This window comes from Eretmochelys imbricata, chromosome 1 (genome assembly GCF_965152235.1).
Source record: "Eretmochelys imbricata isolate rEreImb1 chromosome 1, rEreImb1.hap1, whole genome shotgun sequence".
Lineage (NCBI taxonomy): Eukaryota > Metazoa > Chordata > Testudines > Cheloniidae > Eretmochelys > Eretmochelys imbricata.
The window spans coordinates 230,440,697-230,458,223 of NC_135572.1; the positions used below are offsets into that span (position 1 = coordinate 230,440,697).

Consider the following 17,527-nt stretch of genomic DNA (forward strand, 5'->3'; position numbering starts at 1 on the left):
AAAGACCATGAGGCCACTGTGCAAACACTACAGTATCTCTGTAATCAAGACTCTACTTATTTTAGGAAGTAGTGTCTTCTCCCCATACTGCATTTCAAAAATAAAGAGGATACAGAGAAACCCTCTCCTGAATAAAACAGGTCTCTTTTATAAATCTGACTATCCACCTGGATAACACATGTTTGAAAACTGAAAATCTCAGGATACTTTACTAAAAGGAAACAAACAGTCTCTTGGACTTACTAATACCTCACATCCTCTTGAGATACTGCTATAGCAAAAGCCTGACATTCCCTTGGTGATGTAATATATCTCATTTATCCCTGTCAGACTTATGAGGCCTCAAGGTACAGTATCTCTAGTTTAATATAAAAATCTCAGTTGCCCGAGTCAATATGTTCATGAAAACAAATAGAGTGCTGCTGATGTTTTAATGGTACACACTCTCCCCAAAAAGGTCCTTTATCATGCTGAAACCAGGTTAAATTTTAATAGTTGACTTAATTATCGAGAACTTTTACTTTAATTTACTGTTTTTTAATTGGACACCAAATGATTCTGGTCACCCCCAACCAGCTTCCGAGACTGTTGCCAGAGCTATTAGCTTACAAGAATACATAAATAAAAAAAACACCATAAAAACTGAGAAGCAGACTCTGTTTTCGACTACAGACTCTACACCTCTCTTGAGGTCTGAAACATGGAGAGTAACTATTTAATATGAGTGAGTTGTGTTAAATAAATTTGCTTTTATTCAATGGGTGTTTGATTTGCATAAAATTATTTAAAAACCCACACAAAACTTATTTTATGAATCTACAAAAAGATTACTTTATTAACGGATCATTTGATGGCGTTGCCTGTGATAGCAGGGGACTAGGCTTGATGAGGTCCCTGCCAGTCCTACGTTCCTTTCTGTCATTACCATTCAATAAATGTACACTTTTGTTTTCTTTTAGGTAACCTGCTTAGAAACTAAAGAAAGAATTCATATTATATGATTCAGCATAAGAACATAAGAATGATCATACTGGGTTAGATCAATGGTCCTTTTAGACCACCACCCTGTCTTCTGACAGGGACTGGTTTCCAGATGCTTCAGAGGGAATAAACAGAACAGAGCAACTATTGAATGATCCATCCCGTTGTTCAGGCCCACCTTCTGGAAGTCTGAGGTTACAGACACCGCGTGCACGGGGTCACCTACCTGACCATCCTGGCTAATAGCCACTGATGGACCCATCCTCCACAAATTTACCTAATTCTTTTTTGAACCCAGTTATACTTTTGGCCTCCACAACATACCATGGCAATAAGTTCCACAGGTTGCCTGTGCTTGTGGGAAGAAGTACTTCTTTATGTTTGTTTTAAACTTGCTGCCTATTAATTTCATTGGGTGAACCCTCATTCATGTGTTGCGTGAAAGGGTAAATAACACTTCACTATTCACTTTCCCCACACCTTTCACGGTTTTACAGACCTCTTTATAATCCCCACTTCGGCATCTCTTTTCTAAACTGAACAATCCCAGTGTGACGGTGCTCCCTATAAGGCTTTATGGAAATATGCCTTATGAATATATATAACTGGAATATGTTCCATGGTACATATGCCATGTAACATATCTATGTAAAGGTTATGATCTACTGAATCTATTAATCCTATTTGTATGCATGAATCATTTTTGTATTCAAAGTTATGAATATGGGCCGTGTACTGGCTTGATTTCTGAATAACCTTAGTAGAGCATTTGGTCAGTTCCTGGAGAAAGGAATTTGCAAAGTTAAGTGCCCAACCAAGAAGCACTTAAGGAACAATGCATCTTGGAATGCTCCAATCCACATAAGAAGTCTTCCTGGAGACATTCAAGATATAATGTGGGCAATGGCTTCTGCCTGTAAAAACTGTGAGTCATGCATGGACAAGTGACTCCAGAACTCCATCTTGGAGCTGGACTTTGCATAGGAGAGACGAGGGGGTCTCAACCCGCAAGAAAAAGTCTATTTAAGCCAGTGGGAGATGTCTCCATTTTGTCTTCAGCTGGCCTCTCCACCCCCAAGGATACCTGAAAGAAACTGGAACAAAGGACAGTCACTACAAGGTGTGTGAGTGATTGCTGGACCCAGACTAGAAAGAGACTAGTCTGTAAAAGACAGCTTATTGGAACTGGTGAGGATTATCTCTGTATTCAGTTTGATTAGACATAGACTTGCATGTTTTATTTTATTTTGCTTGGTAATTCACTTTGTTCTGTCCGTTACTACTTGGAACCACTTAAATCCTACTTTCTGTATTTAATAAAATCACTTTTTACTTACTAATTAACCCAGAGTATGTATTAATAATTGGGGGGAGGAGACAAACAGCTGTTCATCTCTCTCTCTATCTGTGTTATAGAGGATGAACAATTTATGACTTTACTATGTAAAAGCTTTATACAGGGTAAAACAGTTTTATTCAGAGTTTGGAACCCATTGGGAGTTGGGCATCTGAGTGTCAAGGACAGGAACACTTCTGTAAGCTGCTTTCAGTTAAACCTACAGCTGTTAGGGGACGTGGTTCAGACCTGGGTCTGGGTTTGCAGCAGGCTAGCGGGTCTGGCTCAAACCAGGCAGGGCACTGAAGTCCTAAGCTGTCAGGGCAGGAAAGCAGGGGCAGAAGTAGTCTTCGCACATCAGGTGGCAGCTCCCAAGGGGTTTCTGTGATCCAACCCGTCACACCCAGTTTTTTAAATCAGTCGTAATATGGAAACTGTTCCATACACCTAATATTTTTGTTGCCTTTTTCTGTACTTTTTATTCCCAATTCTAATGTAACTTTTTCAAAATGGGGCCACCAGAACAACATGCAGTATTCAAGGTGTGGACATACCATGGATTTATATAATGGCATTATGATATTTTCTGTGATATTATCTAGCCCCTTTCTAATGGTTTCTAACATTGATAGAATTTTTGACTGCCAATGTATATTGAGTAGATTTCTTTCAGAGAATTATCCACAATGACTCCAAGATCTCTTTCTTGACTGGTAACAGCTAATTTAGACCCCAACATTTTGTATCTATACTTGGGATTATGTTTTCCAATGTGCATTACTTTGCACTTATCAGCATTGAATTTCATCTGCCATTCTGTTGACAATTTACCCCATTTTGTAAGATCCCTTTGTAACTCTTCACAGTCAGCTTTGGACATAACTATCTTGAGTCCAGCAGAACTGGAATCCTAAGTGCTTTATTATTTCTATGTGAAAACTGCAGTGACGTTGTAGCAGAGTTTGGTTTTAGGATATGAGAGAGACAAGGTAGGGGGTGAGGTAATATCTTTGATTGAACCTACTTCTGTTGGTGGAAGGGACAAGTTTTTGAGCTAGACAGAGCTCTTCTTTAAGTGAAAATGGGCAGTTTGAATAAATATTGTAACTGACTGACTTTATTTTAGGTTTTCTATGAATTCCTTGAACTTTTGCAACTTCCTCCAAATTCTCTGAATACAATACTCCATAACAACAACTTTTTGATTTCTTATGTAATAAACCATTTAATCTTCAGTTCCCCATTCAAAACAAAGAGACTGATACAAGGATCCAGGGCCCTGGTATGTTTTTTCCTGAAGCCAGTGGTACAACCTTATCAACATAGTTGTACTCTTAAGACTTGGGGTTTAAACCTATACTGTATGATCCTCACTACTCACATTTTATCTCATTAGCTTTTCTGGAATTTTACAGATACTGCGTAGAGCTACTCCCCCTCATATGCAAATCTAATACATCTTTCTTACATATAGTTTCTACTCCAGTACGACAATACCCCATTGATTTTTGGAGCATTCAAACATGTTGCAGAAATGTTTTATGACAAGGTTCTTTTCCTTTGCCAGACATTCTAGTTAATCCATATTTGCTTCTAAGCATTTCACATTTGTATATATCTTCTCAGCTTTTAACTTGCATGGCATTGACTGAAGTTCTTTTTCTTGGTCCTGGGCAGTTTTAAGACAAACTGAATTTCTGTTTTTCCATTGTTAACCCTGTGTCTACGCCCAACTGCACAATCTCCTTGATCTTCATGGCTAGTTGTGGATTTTTCTGGGTTTTTGATTCTATTGTCTTGCTCTGGGTTGACTTTCTGACATCAAAATTTGTTTCAGCTGTCCTCTACTTCTAGGTGGATTTTTATCCCATGGGAAGTTTCAGAGTTTTACAAATGTCTTCAGCTTCTCGCACTGTTTTCAATCATCTCTGCTAGGTCATGATTCCATACTATAGAGTCTCATTGCTATTCATCTTAAATACAGGAGATGTCTATATTGGCTCTTTTTCTTCTGTTTTTGCAGACTATTGTGCTAGGGCAGAAATGCTCCATGTCCTTAACACTGACATGCTTCATTTCTCTTCCTTCTTGTAGTTTGCAGTTTGGACTATTTCTTCATATTAAATTAAAACACGATAAAAATCTCTATGGTTATATGTATCTACGTTTTTCATATCACATTCACCACCATGATATTTGAACACCTTCCAAATTTATGAAAAAGTGTACTCAAATATATTTGTATTTCTCAGCATATAGGCTATGTTATTTCTTTCCCTTGCTGTTAATTTCAGAAAGCTAAGCAAAAGAAGTGGGCTTGTCAGTGATATTCATGCTGGTCTCTCCTAGTACTGGATTCTAGATATATTTGCCAGTCACAGAGAAATTTCTGTTTCCTGAACTTACAAACTTTGTGGGCAAACTTTGTGGCCCGAGGGCCACATCGTGGTTGCGAAATGGTATGGAGTACTGGGTAGGGAAGGCTGTGCCTCTGCAAACAGCCTGGCCCCCACCCCCATCCGCCCCCTCCCACTTCTCACACCCCTAACTGCCCCCCTCAGAACCCTTGACCCATCCAACACCCCCCCACCTTGTCTCCTGACCACCTGGTCCGGGGACCCCTGCCCTGACCGCCCCCCCCGGGACCCCATCCCCTATCCAACCCCCTCGCTCCGTCCCCTGACTGCCCCGACACCTATCCACATCTCTGCCCTCTGACAGGGCCCCCAGGACCCCCGACCCATCTACCATCCCCTGACCGCCCCCTCCCGGGACCCCCATCCCTAACTGTCCCCCCAGGACCCAACACCCTCCCGCTCCCTGTCCCCGCCTCCCGGGACTCCCCAACACCCCACCCCCATCCAACCCCCACTGCTTCCTGTCTCCTGACCTCCCTCCTCCCCGAAACTCCGCCCCATCTGACCGCCCCCTGTCCCCCGACTGCCCCCCAGGACCTCCTGTTCCCCCCTCACCATGCCGCTCAGAGTGGCAGGACAGGCTTATTGGAGAGCCTGGGAGATGGGTGGGCCCAAGCCGTGCTGCCTGCACAGCAGCGTAGCTGCGGGGGAGGGGCCAGGGGCTAGCCTCTCCGGTCAGGAGCTCAGGAGCTGGGCAGGACGGTCCCGCGGGCCATAGTTTGCCCACCTCTGATCTAGGTGCTTACAGATTGTTTATACATTTTACTTTTTACCATCTTGGAAATAAATACTTAAGTGAGTTATCCTTTGTAAACAGCAATTGCAAGAAAATAAAATTTTGCTTGTGTCTGACAAAAGAATAAAGCACAATGATAGAATAACTTGAATGTCAAATATGATTCTGCTTTGTAAGCTAATGGTCAGACAAACAATGTTAGCAAACTAATTGCCTGTCCTAATAGATAATCTGCAAGATGTGCCAGATGTACCACCTGACTTTCAGTTGACCAATATGATAAACTAAAGCTTCATCTAACATCTACCGGTTATAAACTGTTAATTTCTATGTGACACGCCCAGATTAGTTCAGCAGGAAAAACATTTTTGTTTGACTTCCAGAATTTTATTATAGTGATATCTTATTTACTAGTGTCGTTTATCCAAACATATACAAATTATGGACACATAATACAGGAATCACTTTATTTACCAGTTTATTTAATAGCATAACACATAATTTTGCACTGCTTTAGGGTAGGAAATGAAGAAGAATACAGTATCCAGTTAAACTGAAAGAGGAGAATGTATGTAGGGAAAATGCATCCTGTTTCTTAACAAATGTTCTGTAGACTTGCTGTGACTTGCTAAAGTCTGTTACACTTTAAATGATAATGTTTTTGTTTTTGCTTATGTAGGGTTTACAAAATCATGGTAAAAAGTTAGAAATTCAACATCTGAATTAAATTCATTTTGCTCAAAGCCATTCTTTGGACATTTTGGACCAATATCAAAATAGGATGCCAACAATCCAGTGGATTTCTTGGCTGCTTACTGAAAAAAGAGGATGTTATAATGGACGAGACAACATGGTTTTCGGAAGAATGTATAACCATTATTGCAACATATTTAATTTGTAGTTGCTATTATCTCCTTTAAAGCATGGTTGGGAAAGACTCTGTTTCAGCTTGTATAAGTAACACATACTCAACCCTCATTGGAGCATTAATATCGCTTAAGAATTTCTCTAGAAAAGTCTCACTAGTCACTGGTTTTCTCATCCAATCTCCATTGCTTTCTCGGTCTTCATTCTATATAGTATCTTAGAATAATTAGTGTATAAATAATGAGACACTGGAATTCTAACCAATTGTAAAAGAAAGACAAATCTGATGTTGAATTCTAAGTATAAATACAAGATACTTCATGTCCTGAGAATACAAAAGACAGACATATTTAAGGTAATTAATATGCTGTTAAAGTGCCTAGAACCGTATACATGTTTTGATCAAAACTGAATGTTTACATTTTTAAAGGCTCTAACTAAACATTATGTAGTCATTCAGAGGAGTTTAAACCAGGCTTTTGAAACAATAAAAAACCACAAACAGATCTATGCAAAGGTAAAATGTACTCACTTGACTGGTTTTTCTTTGCTCTTGCACAGCCTCCTGAACAGCCTGAGCAATCTTTTCTTTGTCTTTGGCACATTCGGCCTGCCATATTTCTCTTTCTTCTGCATGAATTTTCTCCATGTTTCTCCTTTCCTCTTCAACTGCTTTTAAAATGGCCTCTTGCATTACTTCTTTTTCAATCTTTGAAACAAATAAAGCAAAAGTGAATGACAAAAAATACTGAATGCCTGAATCACTTCATTTAGAAGGATTGGCAGGCTTATGCGATATAACAGCAGCAGACATTTTCACTTCTATATCACTAGTGCATATCTGGGCCTAGGACCGTAATGCCCCCAAAAATATTACCATGGCTATTTGTTAGTTAATAAAAAATGAATTGCTGATTGGAGAACTTTGGTAGCAGTGTCCGTTCAGCCTGCACGTGCTGCTCCCTGTGCTCAGCCATGAGGCTGGCCGACGTCCTCAGTTCCTTCTCTACTGCAGAGTCAATGACAAGAAACTCTGAAACAGAGGAGTGGAGGAGCACCCATAGTGAAACACATCTTGAAGAACCATCATTACTGCACAAGGTGAGTAACTTCCTCGTCTTTGAGTTGTGTCCCTATAGGTGTTCCGCTGTAGGTGACTCCTGAGCAGTGCCCCTCGCTGGAAGTTGGGGCTTCGGAATTGAGTCTGTGATAGATGATAGTACTGAAACTGTCATCTATGGTAGAGTCCCCCAGGATGGCACAGTGTTCTGTGAAGGTATGCGCAGATGCCTAGGTAGCTGCTCTGTAGATTTCTGATATAGGGATACCCTTGGAGAAGGTGACTGACGAGGAGACCAATCTCATAGAATGAGTGCATACTGGAGCTGGGAATTTGTGCTATGAATTGGATAATGGAGTTTGATACAGTTACATACGCATTTGGAGAGTCTTTAAGCTGAAATCAATGTGCCTTTTAACCTATCTGCAATGGAGAGGAAGAGTCTCAGATTTTCTAAAAATTCTTGTCCTGTCCTCACGTCCAGTGTATGGAGGATGGCTTCCCTATTATCCTGATGAAGTTTGGGATAAATGGTCAGAAAGTAAATGAGTTGATTCATGTGAAATATGGAAGTCACCTTGGGGAGTGAACTTTGGATGTAGTCTAAGTGTGACTTTGTCAGGGAAGAACACCGTGAAGGAGCAATGCTCTGTCAGAGCCGCTATCTCCTCTTTCGTTCTTGCAGAGGTGATGGCGATTAGGAATGCTGTCTTCATGGAAAGGTGCGTTAAAGAACAAGAGGCCATGGATTCAAATGGAAGTCTGGTCAGTCCTTTTAACACTAGGTTGAGATCCCATTGTGGGGGTAGGATGTCTGGATTGAGGAAACACATTCACTATGCCTTTGAGAAACCTCTTTGTAGTCAGGTGGGAAAAACTGAGTACCTTTCTATCTGCTGGTAGAAGGTTGCAACTGCTGCTCAGTCTACTTTTAGCAAGTAAATAGATTGTCCTGATTTCTTGAGAGTCAACAGATAATCTAGGATTATAGGTAGAGGGGCTATATCTAGCGTGACACCTTAGGGCTGGCACCGGATTCAAAATCTAGTCCCCGTCTGTAGGTAGGTACAACAGGTAGCTACTTTTCTGCTATGTAGTAACACTTTCTGAATGTCCTCAGATCTTCAGTATTCTCAGGTTGGGATGGAAAATGAGCCTCTTGTGCTGTGATAGAAGATAAGGAGTGATTGGAAGAGTCATTGGCGGACATAGTGCCAGTTGTGACAGGTAAGGATACCGTGTCTGTCTGGGACAGGAGAGAACGATCAGTATGATGTTTGCTTTTTCTCTATTTTCAAGAGAACTTTCAGTAATAGAGGGAATGGGGGAAAGGTGTAAAGAAAGCCCTTGTCCCACGAGAGGAAGAGAGAGTCTTCCATGATGTGCATCCGATCTCTGCTCTGGAGCAGTACTGTAGACATTTTTTGTTCTGGTAACTGGCTAACAAGTTTATTGTTGGTGGCCCCCATTGTCAGAATATGTCATGGAGTATCATCAAATCTCCCATTGGTGGTCATGTGGCAGTTTGTGGCTAAGACTATCCACTGTCGTGTTGTGCGCTCCCGGTACGTAGGCTGCTGATATTGTGACATTGTGGGAACTGCACCAGCTCCATAGCTTTAGTGCTTCCAAGCATGGAAAGGGTGATCAGTTGCCTCCTTGTCGGTTTATGTAATATATGCAGACCATATTGTCCATCATGACTTGTGTGTGAGCCTTTGATCAGCAGGAGGAAGTGAGCACACATTTCTGACCACTCAGAGTTCGAGTAGATTGATGTGAAGGCACGTCTCTGATGGAGACCATTTGTCCTGCAGTGTGAGATCGTTGAGATGTATGCCCCATCCTATGACGGATGCACTGATGGTCAGGAGTAACGATGGGGAAAGCCTAACAAAGAGGATTCCCATGCAGTTGTTTATTGGGTCTTTCCACCAACCCAAGGATTGTTTGACCTTGGTGGGCATCAATAGTAGTTTGTTTATGTTGTCTCTGTCTGGTCTGTAAACGGAACCGAACCATGCTTGAAGGTATCTCATGTGCAGTCTGGCATGAACGATAACCAATGTGCCCACGGCCATATGCCCCAAAAGTTGGAGGCAGTGTCTGGTTGAAATCTGTGGTCTGGATTGCACTTTCTCTAGAAGCATGGAGAGGCTGAGGAATCTGTGATGTGGGAGGAGCGCCTCGCATGAAAGAGTCAAGGTCGGCTCCTATGAATTCTAGCCTCTGTACAAATGTTAATGTTGATTTTTGTGCATTGATTTGAAGGCCCAGATTCCGGAATAGATCCGGTGTGGTATGGGTGTTGGCAAAGAAAAGTACTTTGAGAAGACAACCAGTTAGGTCAGGAAAAATTACGACCCTGTGAGTGTAAATGGGCCACCACTATTGAAAGAACCATGGAGAATACTCTGGGGACCAATGAGAGGCCAAAAGGGAGTGCCAGTAGTGGCCTCGGTCTAGCATAAACCTGAGGTACCATCTGTGACTCGGTATGATTGAGATGTGGAAATATGCATCTTGAAGGTCGAGGACTGAGAACCAGTCTCCTTTTTCTAATGCTGGAATCATTATGGCTAATGTGACCATCTTGAATTTCTGAGCCTTGACAAATTTGTTGAGTACTCAGAGATCTAGTATGGGTCTCCAACCTCCTTTTTTCTTAGGAATCAGGAAGTAGCAAAAGTAAATGTGCCTCTTCGCTGTGTGGGCACTGGCTCTACAGCTCCTCTCGTAATAGGTTCTTGTGAGAAGAGTCTCTGAAGGAGGACGGGGAAAGGTGTTTGGGGAGGGTGAAATGGATGGAGTACCCATCTCGAATGATCTCCAACAACCACCATTTGCCGAAGCTTATCTACTCTCAGGTGCTGCAAAATGGGGTGAGACAGCATGCAAAGGGAGGGGTCAGGTTTTCCAGGATCAGGTGATGTTGTGGAGAATGTTCTATGGGCACTTTGACCAATCCGTCAAAACTGTTGCTTTGAGGTGGAAGGTTGAGAGGAAAAGGGTTGCAAACACAATGATTTCCACCTAGGGAACCTGGACTTCTTCCTCGGAGGTTCATATGACCTCTGAGATAGATATTGTGATGAGTGGGGTTTAAATGATGGCTGAAGGCTATACTTTCTCTTATATCCAATGTGAAGATCCTGAAGGATTGAAGAGTAGCCCTGGAGTCTTTTAAGGTGTGGAGAGAGGTGTCAGTCTTTTCCACAAACAGCTTTGTCCCTTCAAAAGGAAGGGCCTCTACAGTTCTTTGACCCTCATTTGAGAAGCTGGATAGGTGAAACCAAGAATCTCATTTCATCATGATGGCAGTCAAGATGAAACATGCCGCTGTATCAGCTGCATCAAGTGCAGACTGGAGAGATGTTTTAGCCACCAGTTGGATTTCATGGACATTGGCCTTCAATTGTTCCTTACGAGAATCTGGGAGTTGCTCAATAAAGGAGTTCAGTTTTAAGTAATTCTGATAATCGTATTTCACCAGTAAGGCTTGACAGTTTGCAATACAGAACTGGAGAGCAGCTAAGGAGTATGTTTTTCTGCCAAAATGATCCCGTCACTTCCAGTTTCAGTCATAGGGCGTGGATTTAAATTGGTGTTGGAGGCCCTTTGAGTTGACTGCATCCACTATGATCAAGTGGGAGGCGAGTGGGAGAAGAGAAACTCCATGTCTTTCACCAGCATGCAATACTTTTTTCTTAGCCTGCTTACATGTTGGTGGGACCGACGTGGGGATCTGTCATATGATTTTGGCTGGGTTCAAGAGTGCCTTGCTAATAGGGAGTGTGACACTGCACCCCATAGTCTTAACAGTGATATTATATATATGAGATATGATTATGGCATAATTCTGATGTATTTTATGCAAGATAGGTCATGTGAGATATCATTGGAAGGGTTATGATTTAGTGAATATGATTATCCTATTTGTATGCATGTATACTTTTTGTATCTGAAGTTAAGAATATTGACAATGTATCTGTATTACAATTGTGTTTACACCTGGGGAACGCCCACTAGGCAAAAGACTGTCAGTCTAGATGGCTGGCTGGGAAGGGCCCATTCAACCCAATGAACCATTAGGGAGAACAATAGGCCTGAGAAGGATCTTATCTCCCACCTGAGGATCTTCCTGAGGACACAGTAAACAGCCTCTGACTCAGGGCTGCCATGACACTATGGGGTCATGTGACCAAGTCACCTGGTACTGGACTCCATCTTGGAATACCAAAGTTTTTCCATTGACTGGAGTGAGAACGAAGTTTGGAGACAAAGGGCTCCTGCCATATGCAAAAGCTATTTAAGACAGGAGAGTGACATCATTGTGGTTCTTCACTAACTCCCCACCCAAAGAGACTCTGGGAAACATCTGAGGAACAAAGACTGAACTGCAGGAGGAAGTGTTGGACCCAGGCTAAACAGGATTTTAGTCTGTGAAAGGAATACTTGGGGTTTTTAAGTTGTAAGCAAGCGCATCTGGCCCCTTAAGAATCTCTGAGGCGTGCTTGAATCATCATTTAGGGTGAGAATATGCTACTTATATCCAATCTCTTTAGTATATTAAGCATAGATTGTGTTTCTATTTGCTAGGTAATCTGCTTTGATCTGTTTGTATCCCTTATAATTCACTTAAAAGCCTATCTTTTGTAGTTAATATATTTGGTTTTGATTTATCACAAACCACTGTGTGGGAGTCATAACTTGAAGCAAAAAGCTGTTGTATATTTCCTCTCCACATTGAGGGAGGGAGCAAATTTCATGAGCTTACGGTGTACAGATCTCTGTGCAGCATAAGACAGTATAATTTTGGGTTTACACTCCAGAGTGGGGGTGCACTTGAGCAGCTAAGCAGTTCCTTAGCTGTAGCCTCCTCATGCAGAGCTGATCACAGCAGTCTGTATGTACTGCAACTGGGTGTGTCCTACCTGTACGTATGCTGGAATCTGGGAGAGGGCATGGCAGGCTGGCCAAAGCAGTACAGTGTAAAGGGAGCCCAGTCTGGTGGGTCAAGGGGGGGCTCTGTGGTACCCCAGTTCCAGGGGCATCCCTAGGGAAACCCTACTCTGGAAGAGGCAGAAGAATGTAAAATGTCCACTAGCTTCTGGTGTGACTCAGAGATAATTTTCAGCTCAATCAGGGCTCACTGTGGGAACCGATGGCCCTTTTCTTAGAGGCCTAACATTAGTGTCTCATGGATATCTACTTGGGCTCATCTCCCTTTGAAGTAGACGGTTGTAATGAGATTTCTGACTGACTGGGGGACCACTGAAGGGCTGCCTCGATGAGTAGGACTTTGAGCCTCAGTTCTCTTTCTTTTCTGGATCTGGGCTTCAGTTGCTGGACCAAACCACATTTCTGTTGGATGTGTTTCTCTCCCAGGCAACAGTAACACTGAGTGTCCAACAGTCACTGGGATAGATTCCTTGCAACCGAGACACTTCTTGAAGCCCAGAGAGCCAGGCTCTGTCCAGGGGGGTCCCCTGACAGGGGGATGAAGAAATAACCAAGTCCTACCCCCTTCCCCCCCCACTTTTTTTTTTTAAGGCAGCAGCCAAATAAAAGATAAATGAAGAAAAGAAAAAGAAGCTTCAAATGTAGCTAACAGTTAACAATTCTAAAAAGGTTACCAATCTGCTAACGAACAGCTAAAGCATTGTCTCTAGCCAGGAGCAATGGAGACTGAGGAGGGTTTGCCAATGAACCCTGGCTAATCTCATGGCAGAGCCCGGGGAACAGCGCATGCACAGGCTGGACGGACTCTGCTACCGAACTTCTCCAACCAGCAGCAGAAGGATGGACACACACCTACAGTGGAGCATCCACAGTGATACTACTACTCGAAGAATGGGGACTAAATGAGCCTCTCAACCCCAGAGGCGGTGTCTCCAGGCCAGGGTTGAGGCATATGAGTAGGGCAATGTGGAAAAAGCTTGCATATGAACTTTTGTTCTGTGGTTCAATATAGCACTTCAGTCTTTTCCAATTATTAATTTTAAAATAATTTAAAGATAAAATGAATATATCTTTCCCTATAAGTATGAAGGAAAAGAAGTGGCCTAAGAGTGGAATAAAGGCACAGGTGTTCCAGAGAGTCTTATTAACCTTCCAGACCCAAATATTAAGTTCCACAGCCTTGAGATTCAAGAGAGTTGACAACTAGCCACAGGTAACCACTATCAACCAGCAGGCAAATTACATATGTGGATCACCAGAGAAAACCAGGTGTTTTTGATCCTGTAATAGACTGGGGCCAAATCAATTGTGTCTGTTTCTCGACATATGGTGTTACAGATTTTCCCGGAGTCTTAAAAGATAGGCAATTATTTTGTCCATAAAGATACCTGACTTTTGTGCTGGATTATATACCAAGATTTGATATGCAAATATAGCCTAGAAATTATCACCTAATTCCCTTATCTGATAATTTTACTGTGTCCAAGGCATTCATGAATGAAAAGCACTAAACAAATCAGACAGAAAAGGTGAAATGTAAACTTTTTATTAAAAACAATATACACTGAATCACATAGGACAGTTTAAATAGATTAAATTTAATTGAATGAAATATTTTGTCACTACTTTTAAAATTTTCTACTAAGGATATAGGATACGTATTAGACTATTAACTCACACATACTTAGGTTTTTCTTCTGGAAATGACATTTCTGTTGTAAAATATTAAATAAAACACAATGTTAAGTTCTTGACAAATGCAATGACGACTCAGGTATCTGTTCTTGAAATAAAAAACAAAACACCAGTGCGGCCAGCTGGACATTATGAAAACAGATTGTTTTGTTTAGATACCACGAATAACTATACTGTAATAACCCAATGACTCAACATCATGAAAAAGGCAAATGAATACTGGTGCTATTTTCATTAGTAGAATATAAGAAATAATATTTTGCATCAGTGGTTAGCAGATTTCCATGATAGCCTCTTAATCTCATAGGAGTCCTGATGATTTGTATAATTATGTCCCTTTGTAAAAGTAGTTAAATCATACATATTTAGTGGACCTGGACTTTCATGGATCTAGTCTTAGAATCAGAGCCCAATTCCTGAACATGACACTCCTGAAACGAAACACATGGTATTTATGTTGTATATCTACTATTTAATTAGAATTACCTTAGCAGCAGCAGCCAAAGCCTCTTTACTTCTATTCTGTTGTTCCTCCAAACATTTTTCCAGTGCTTCCTGCCAATATGTAAAATAAAGTTGTAACACCGCATATGAGGAGTGGGTAGAAATTGGTTCAAACACTCAAAATATTTAGAACTTGATCCCACTCCCATTAAAGTAAATAGCAAAGCTCCTATTGACTTCTGTAGTGTAGGATCAAGCACTTGATGTACTCAAAGCATTACCTTATGTTTCTGTGATTGTTGCATCAAAGCTTCTTCTACTTTTTGTGCTAACTCTTCTTTCTCTGTATCCAGCATATCAAGAAGTCTCTGATGCTATAAGAGAAAATAATCGTATTATTGCAACCTTAGCCTCGTAGTACCACAAGAAAAAGGAGCTGGTGAAACACTTAACTAGACATGAATTTTGCATATATGACCAGTGGAAAAGCTAGAACTGGTTAAACTACATACAGGTAAGTTCCTTAATACCAGCAGCAATGAAGGGCACTACAAGTAACATGAAATATATCTGATAAATTAATAATTTTCTATTATTTTTCCTCAAACTTATGTACACAAAATAAAATAAAAATTATATTAATAAGTTGGGTTATGCCACCCAGATAATAATTACTCTTACAAAACCTATGAACATAGCCATGGCAAAATTACTTAATGCGTATTTATTTAAATACATATGTGGAATTTAACAAAAAGTGTGGATATGCTAACTTTAATTTGAATATAAATCTATGTGAAAGAGAGCAACTATAAATGCTCATATCTATACAACCAATTTAGACCCCATACAGTTTTAAGGTCAGAAGATGAGAGCAAAAATTGCTGCTTTATTCCAATTTTCTTGTAATTTAAAACATTTTTCAAGGAGACAGGGAATGCTGACAATAAGTGACCAAGTACTTTATGTCTGCTTATATAATCTGTCATCACTGTTTCTTATTATAATCCTTTCATCTATGTTTTTCAAGAAACCAAGTAAAGCATGCACAAGACGTGGTTTGCCTTTTAAAAAGTCTGAGCTGTGATGAAAATCTAAAAGTTATTAATGGAAAGTATTGATGCCACGTGTATTTGTCAAGACAACTGGCTAGCAAATCAGTAAACCTAAGCACATGCTGTTTAAGTGACGATTATAGTAACTTGAAATCACATGTACAGTATCAGTAAAAAATAACATTTCATAAGACCAAAACAAATACATGAAATAAATTTATAACAATGTACTAGTTAAAAATATATTGACTATAAAGCCCTCACCTTGCAAACACATAAGCACAAGCTTACATTTAAGCATGGATAGTCCTAAATATATAACCCTACAGCAGGGGTGGGCAAACTTTTTGGCCTGAAGGCCACATTGGGGTTGTGAAACAGTATGGAGGGCCTATCCCACTTCCCGCCCCCGTCTGCTTCCCTCAGAACACCTGACCGCCCCTTCCCAGGAGCGCCCCCCATCCAACCTCCTCCACTCCTTGTCCCCTGTCAGGGTTCCTTCCCCACTCTGAACTCTAGGGTACAGATGTGGGGACCTGCATGAAAGACCCCCTAAGCTTATTCTTACCAGTTTAGGTTAAAAACTTCCCTAAAGTACAAACTTTGCCTTGTCCTTGAACAGTGCGCTGCCACCACCACCAAGCGTTTTAAACAAAGAACAGGGAAAGAGATCACTTGGAGACGTCTTCCCCCAAAATATCCCCCCAAGCCCTACACACCCCCTTTCCTGGGGAGGCTTGAGAATAATATCCTAACCAATTGGTTACAAAATCATCAAAGACCCAAACCCCTGGATCTTGGAACAATGGAAAAAATCAGTCAGGTTCTTAAAAGAAGGATTTTATTAAAAAAGAAAGGTACAAATCATTTCTGTAAAATCAGGATTGAAAATACTTTACAGGGTATTCAGATTCAAAACACAGAGGATTCCCCTCTGGGCAAAACCTTAAAGTTACAGAAATCAGGAATAAACCTCCCTCTTAACACAGGAAAAATTCACATAAAACAAAAGAAACTAATCCGCCTTGCCTGTCTTACCTATACTGGTTGCAATATTGGAGACTTGGATTAGGATGGGTTAGAGAAGATGGATTTCTGTCCGGCCTCTCTCAGTCCCAAGAGAGAACTACCACGTAAATGAAGAGCATAAACAAAAGCCTTCCCCTCCCCAAGATTTGAAAGTATCTTGTCCCCTATTGGTCCTTTGGGTCAGGTGCCAGCCAGGTTAGCTGAGCTTCTTAACCCTTTACAGGAAACAGGATGTTGCCTCTGGCCAGGAGGGATTTTACAGCACTGTATACAGAAAGGTGACTACCCTTCCCTTTATATTTATGGCATCCTCTGACCGCCCCCTCCCAGGACCCCCAGCTCTAACTGCCTCCCCAGGACCCCACCCCCATCCAACCCCCCCTGCTCCCTGTCTCCTGACAGCCCTCCCCCCCAACTTCCATCCCATCCAACCGCCCCATCTGCCCCCCCCGGGACCTCCTGCCCTTTATTCAACCCCCCCACCCCCTTTCCATGCCCCTCAGAGCGGCAGGACAGGCTTATGGGAGGTGGGTGGGCGCAAGTTGTGCTGCTGGTGTGGCTGCGGGGAAGAGGGAACAGCGGGGGAGGGGCCGGGCAGGACGTTCCCACGGGCCAGATGTGGCCTGCAGGCTGTAGTTTGCCCACCTCTGATCTACAGCATAAAATCTACTAATGTTTTATTTATGAGTTTGTCTAATACCAGCATGAAATCTATTATCAAGCTGCAATGGTATTATGAGACATTTTTATATATGAAGAAGAGAATACAAAAATGTAGACTGCTTTATAAAACAAAGTAAAATGCAATTTCTGTACCACAAACATTCAAGAAGGCATTTCTTTGTGAACTTACTTAAAACAGTTCTTTCTGAGTGGAGCAGACATATTTAAATGAAAAACACCTGTCCCAGCAGTGAAATTCACATAAAAATTAAACTTAATTTA

The 17,527-nt window shown here is 41.5% G+C and overlaps 1 protein-coding gene across 5 annotated transcripts in view; it reads right to left on the minus strand.

Annotated features, from left to right (window-relative positions):
- Positions 1 to 17,527, minus strand: part of CCDC91 (coiled-coil domain containing 91) — a 315,195-nt gene that overhangs the window by 83,144 nt on the left and 214,524 nt on the right. For all 5 annotated transcript variants that reach the window (XM_077825315.1, XM_077825324.1, XM_077825306.1 and 2 more), the window contains 3 exons: positions 14,780 to 14,872; positions 14,541 to 14,609; positions 6,870 to 7,046 (listed from right to left, as the gene is read on the minus strand). In XM_077825315.1, the coding sequence (XP_077681441.1) occupies positions 6,870 to 7,046; positions 14,541 to 14,609; positions 14,780 to 14,872 (339 nt within the window). The remainder of the gene's footprint in view (positions 1 to 6,869; positions 7,047 to 14,540; positions 14,610 to 14,779; positions 14,873 to 17,527) is intronic.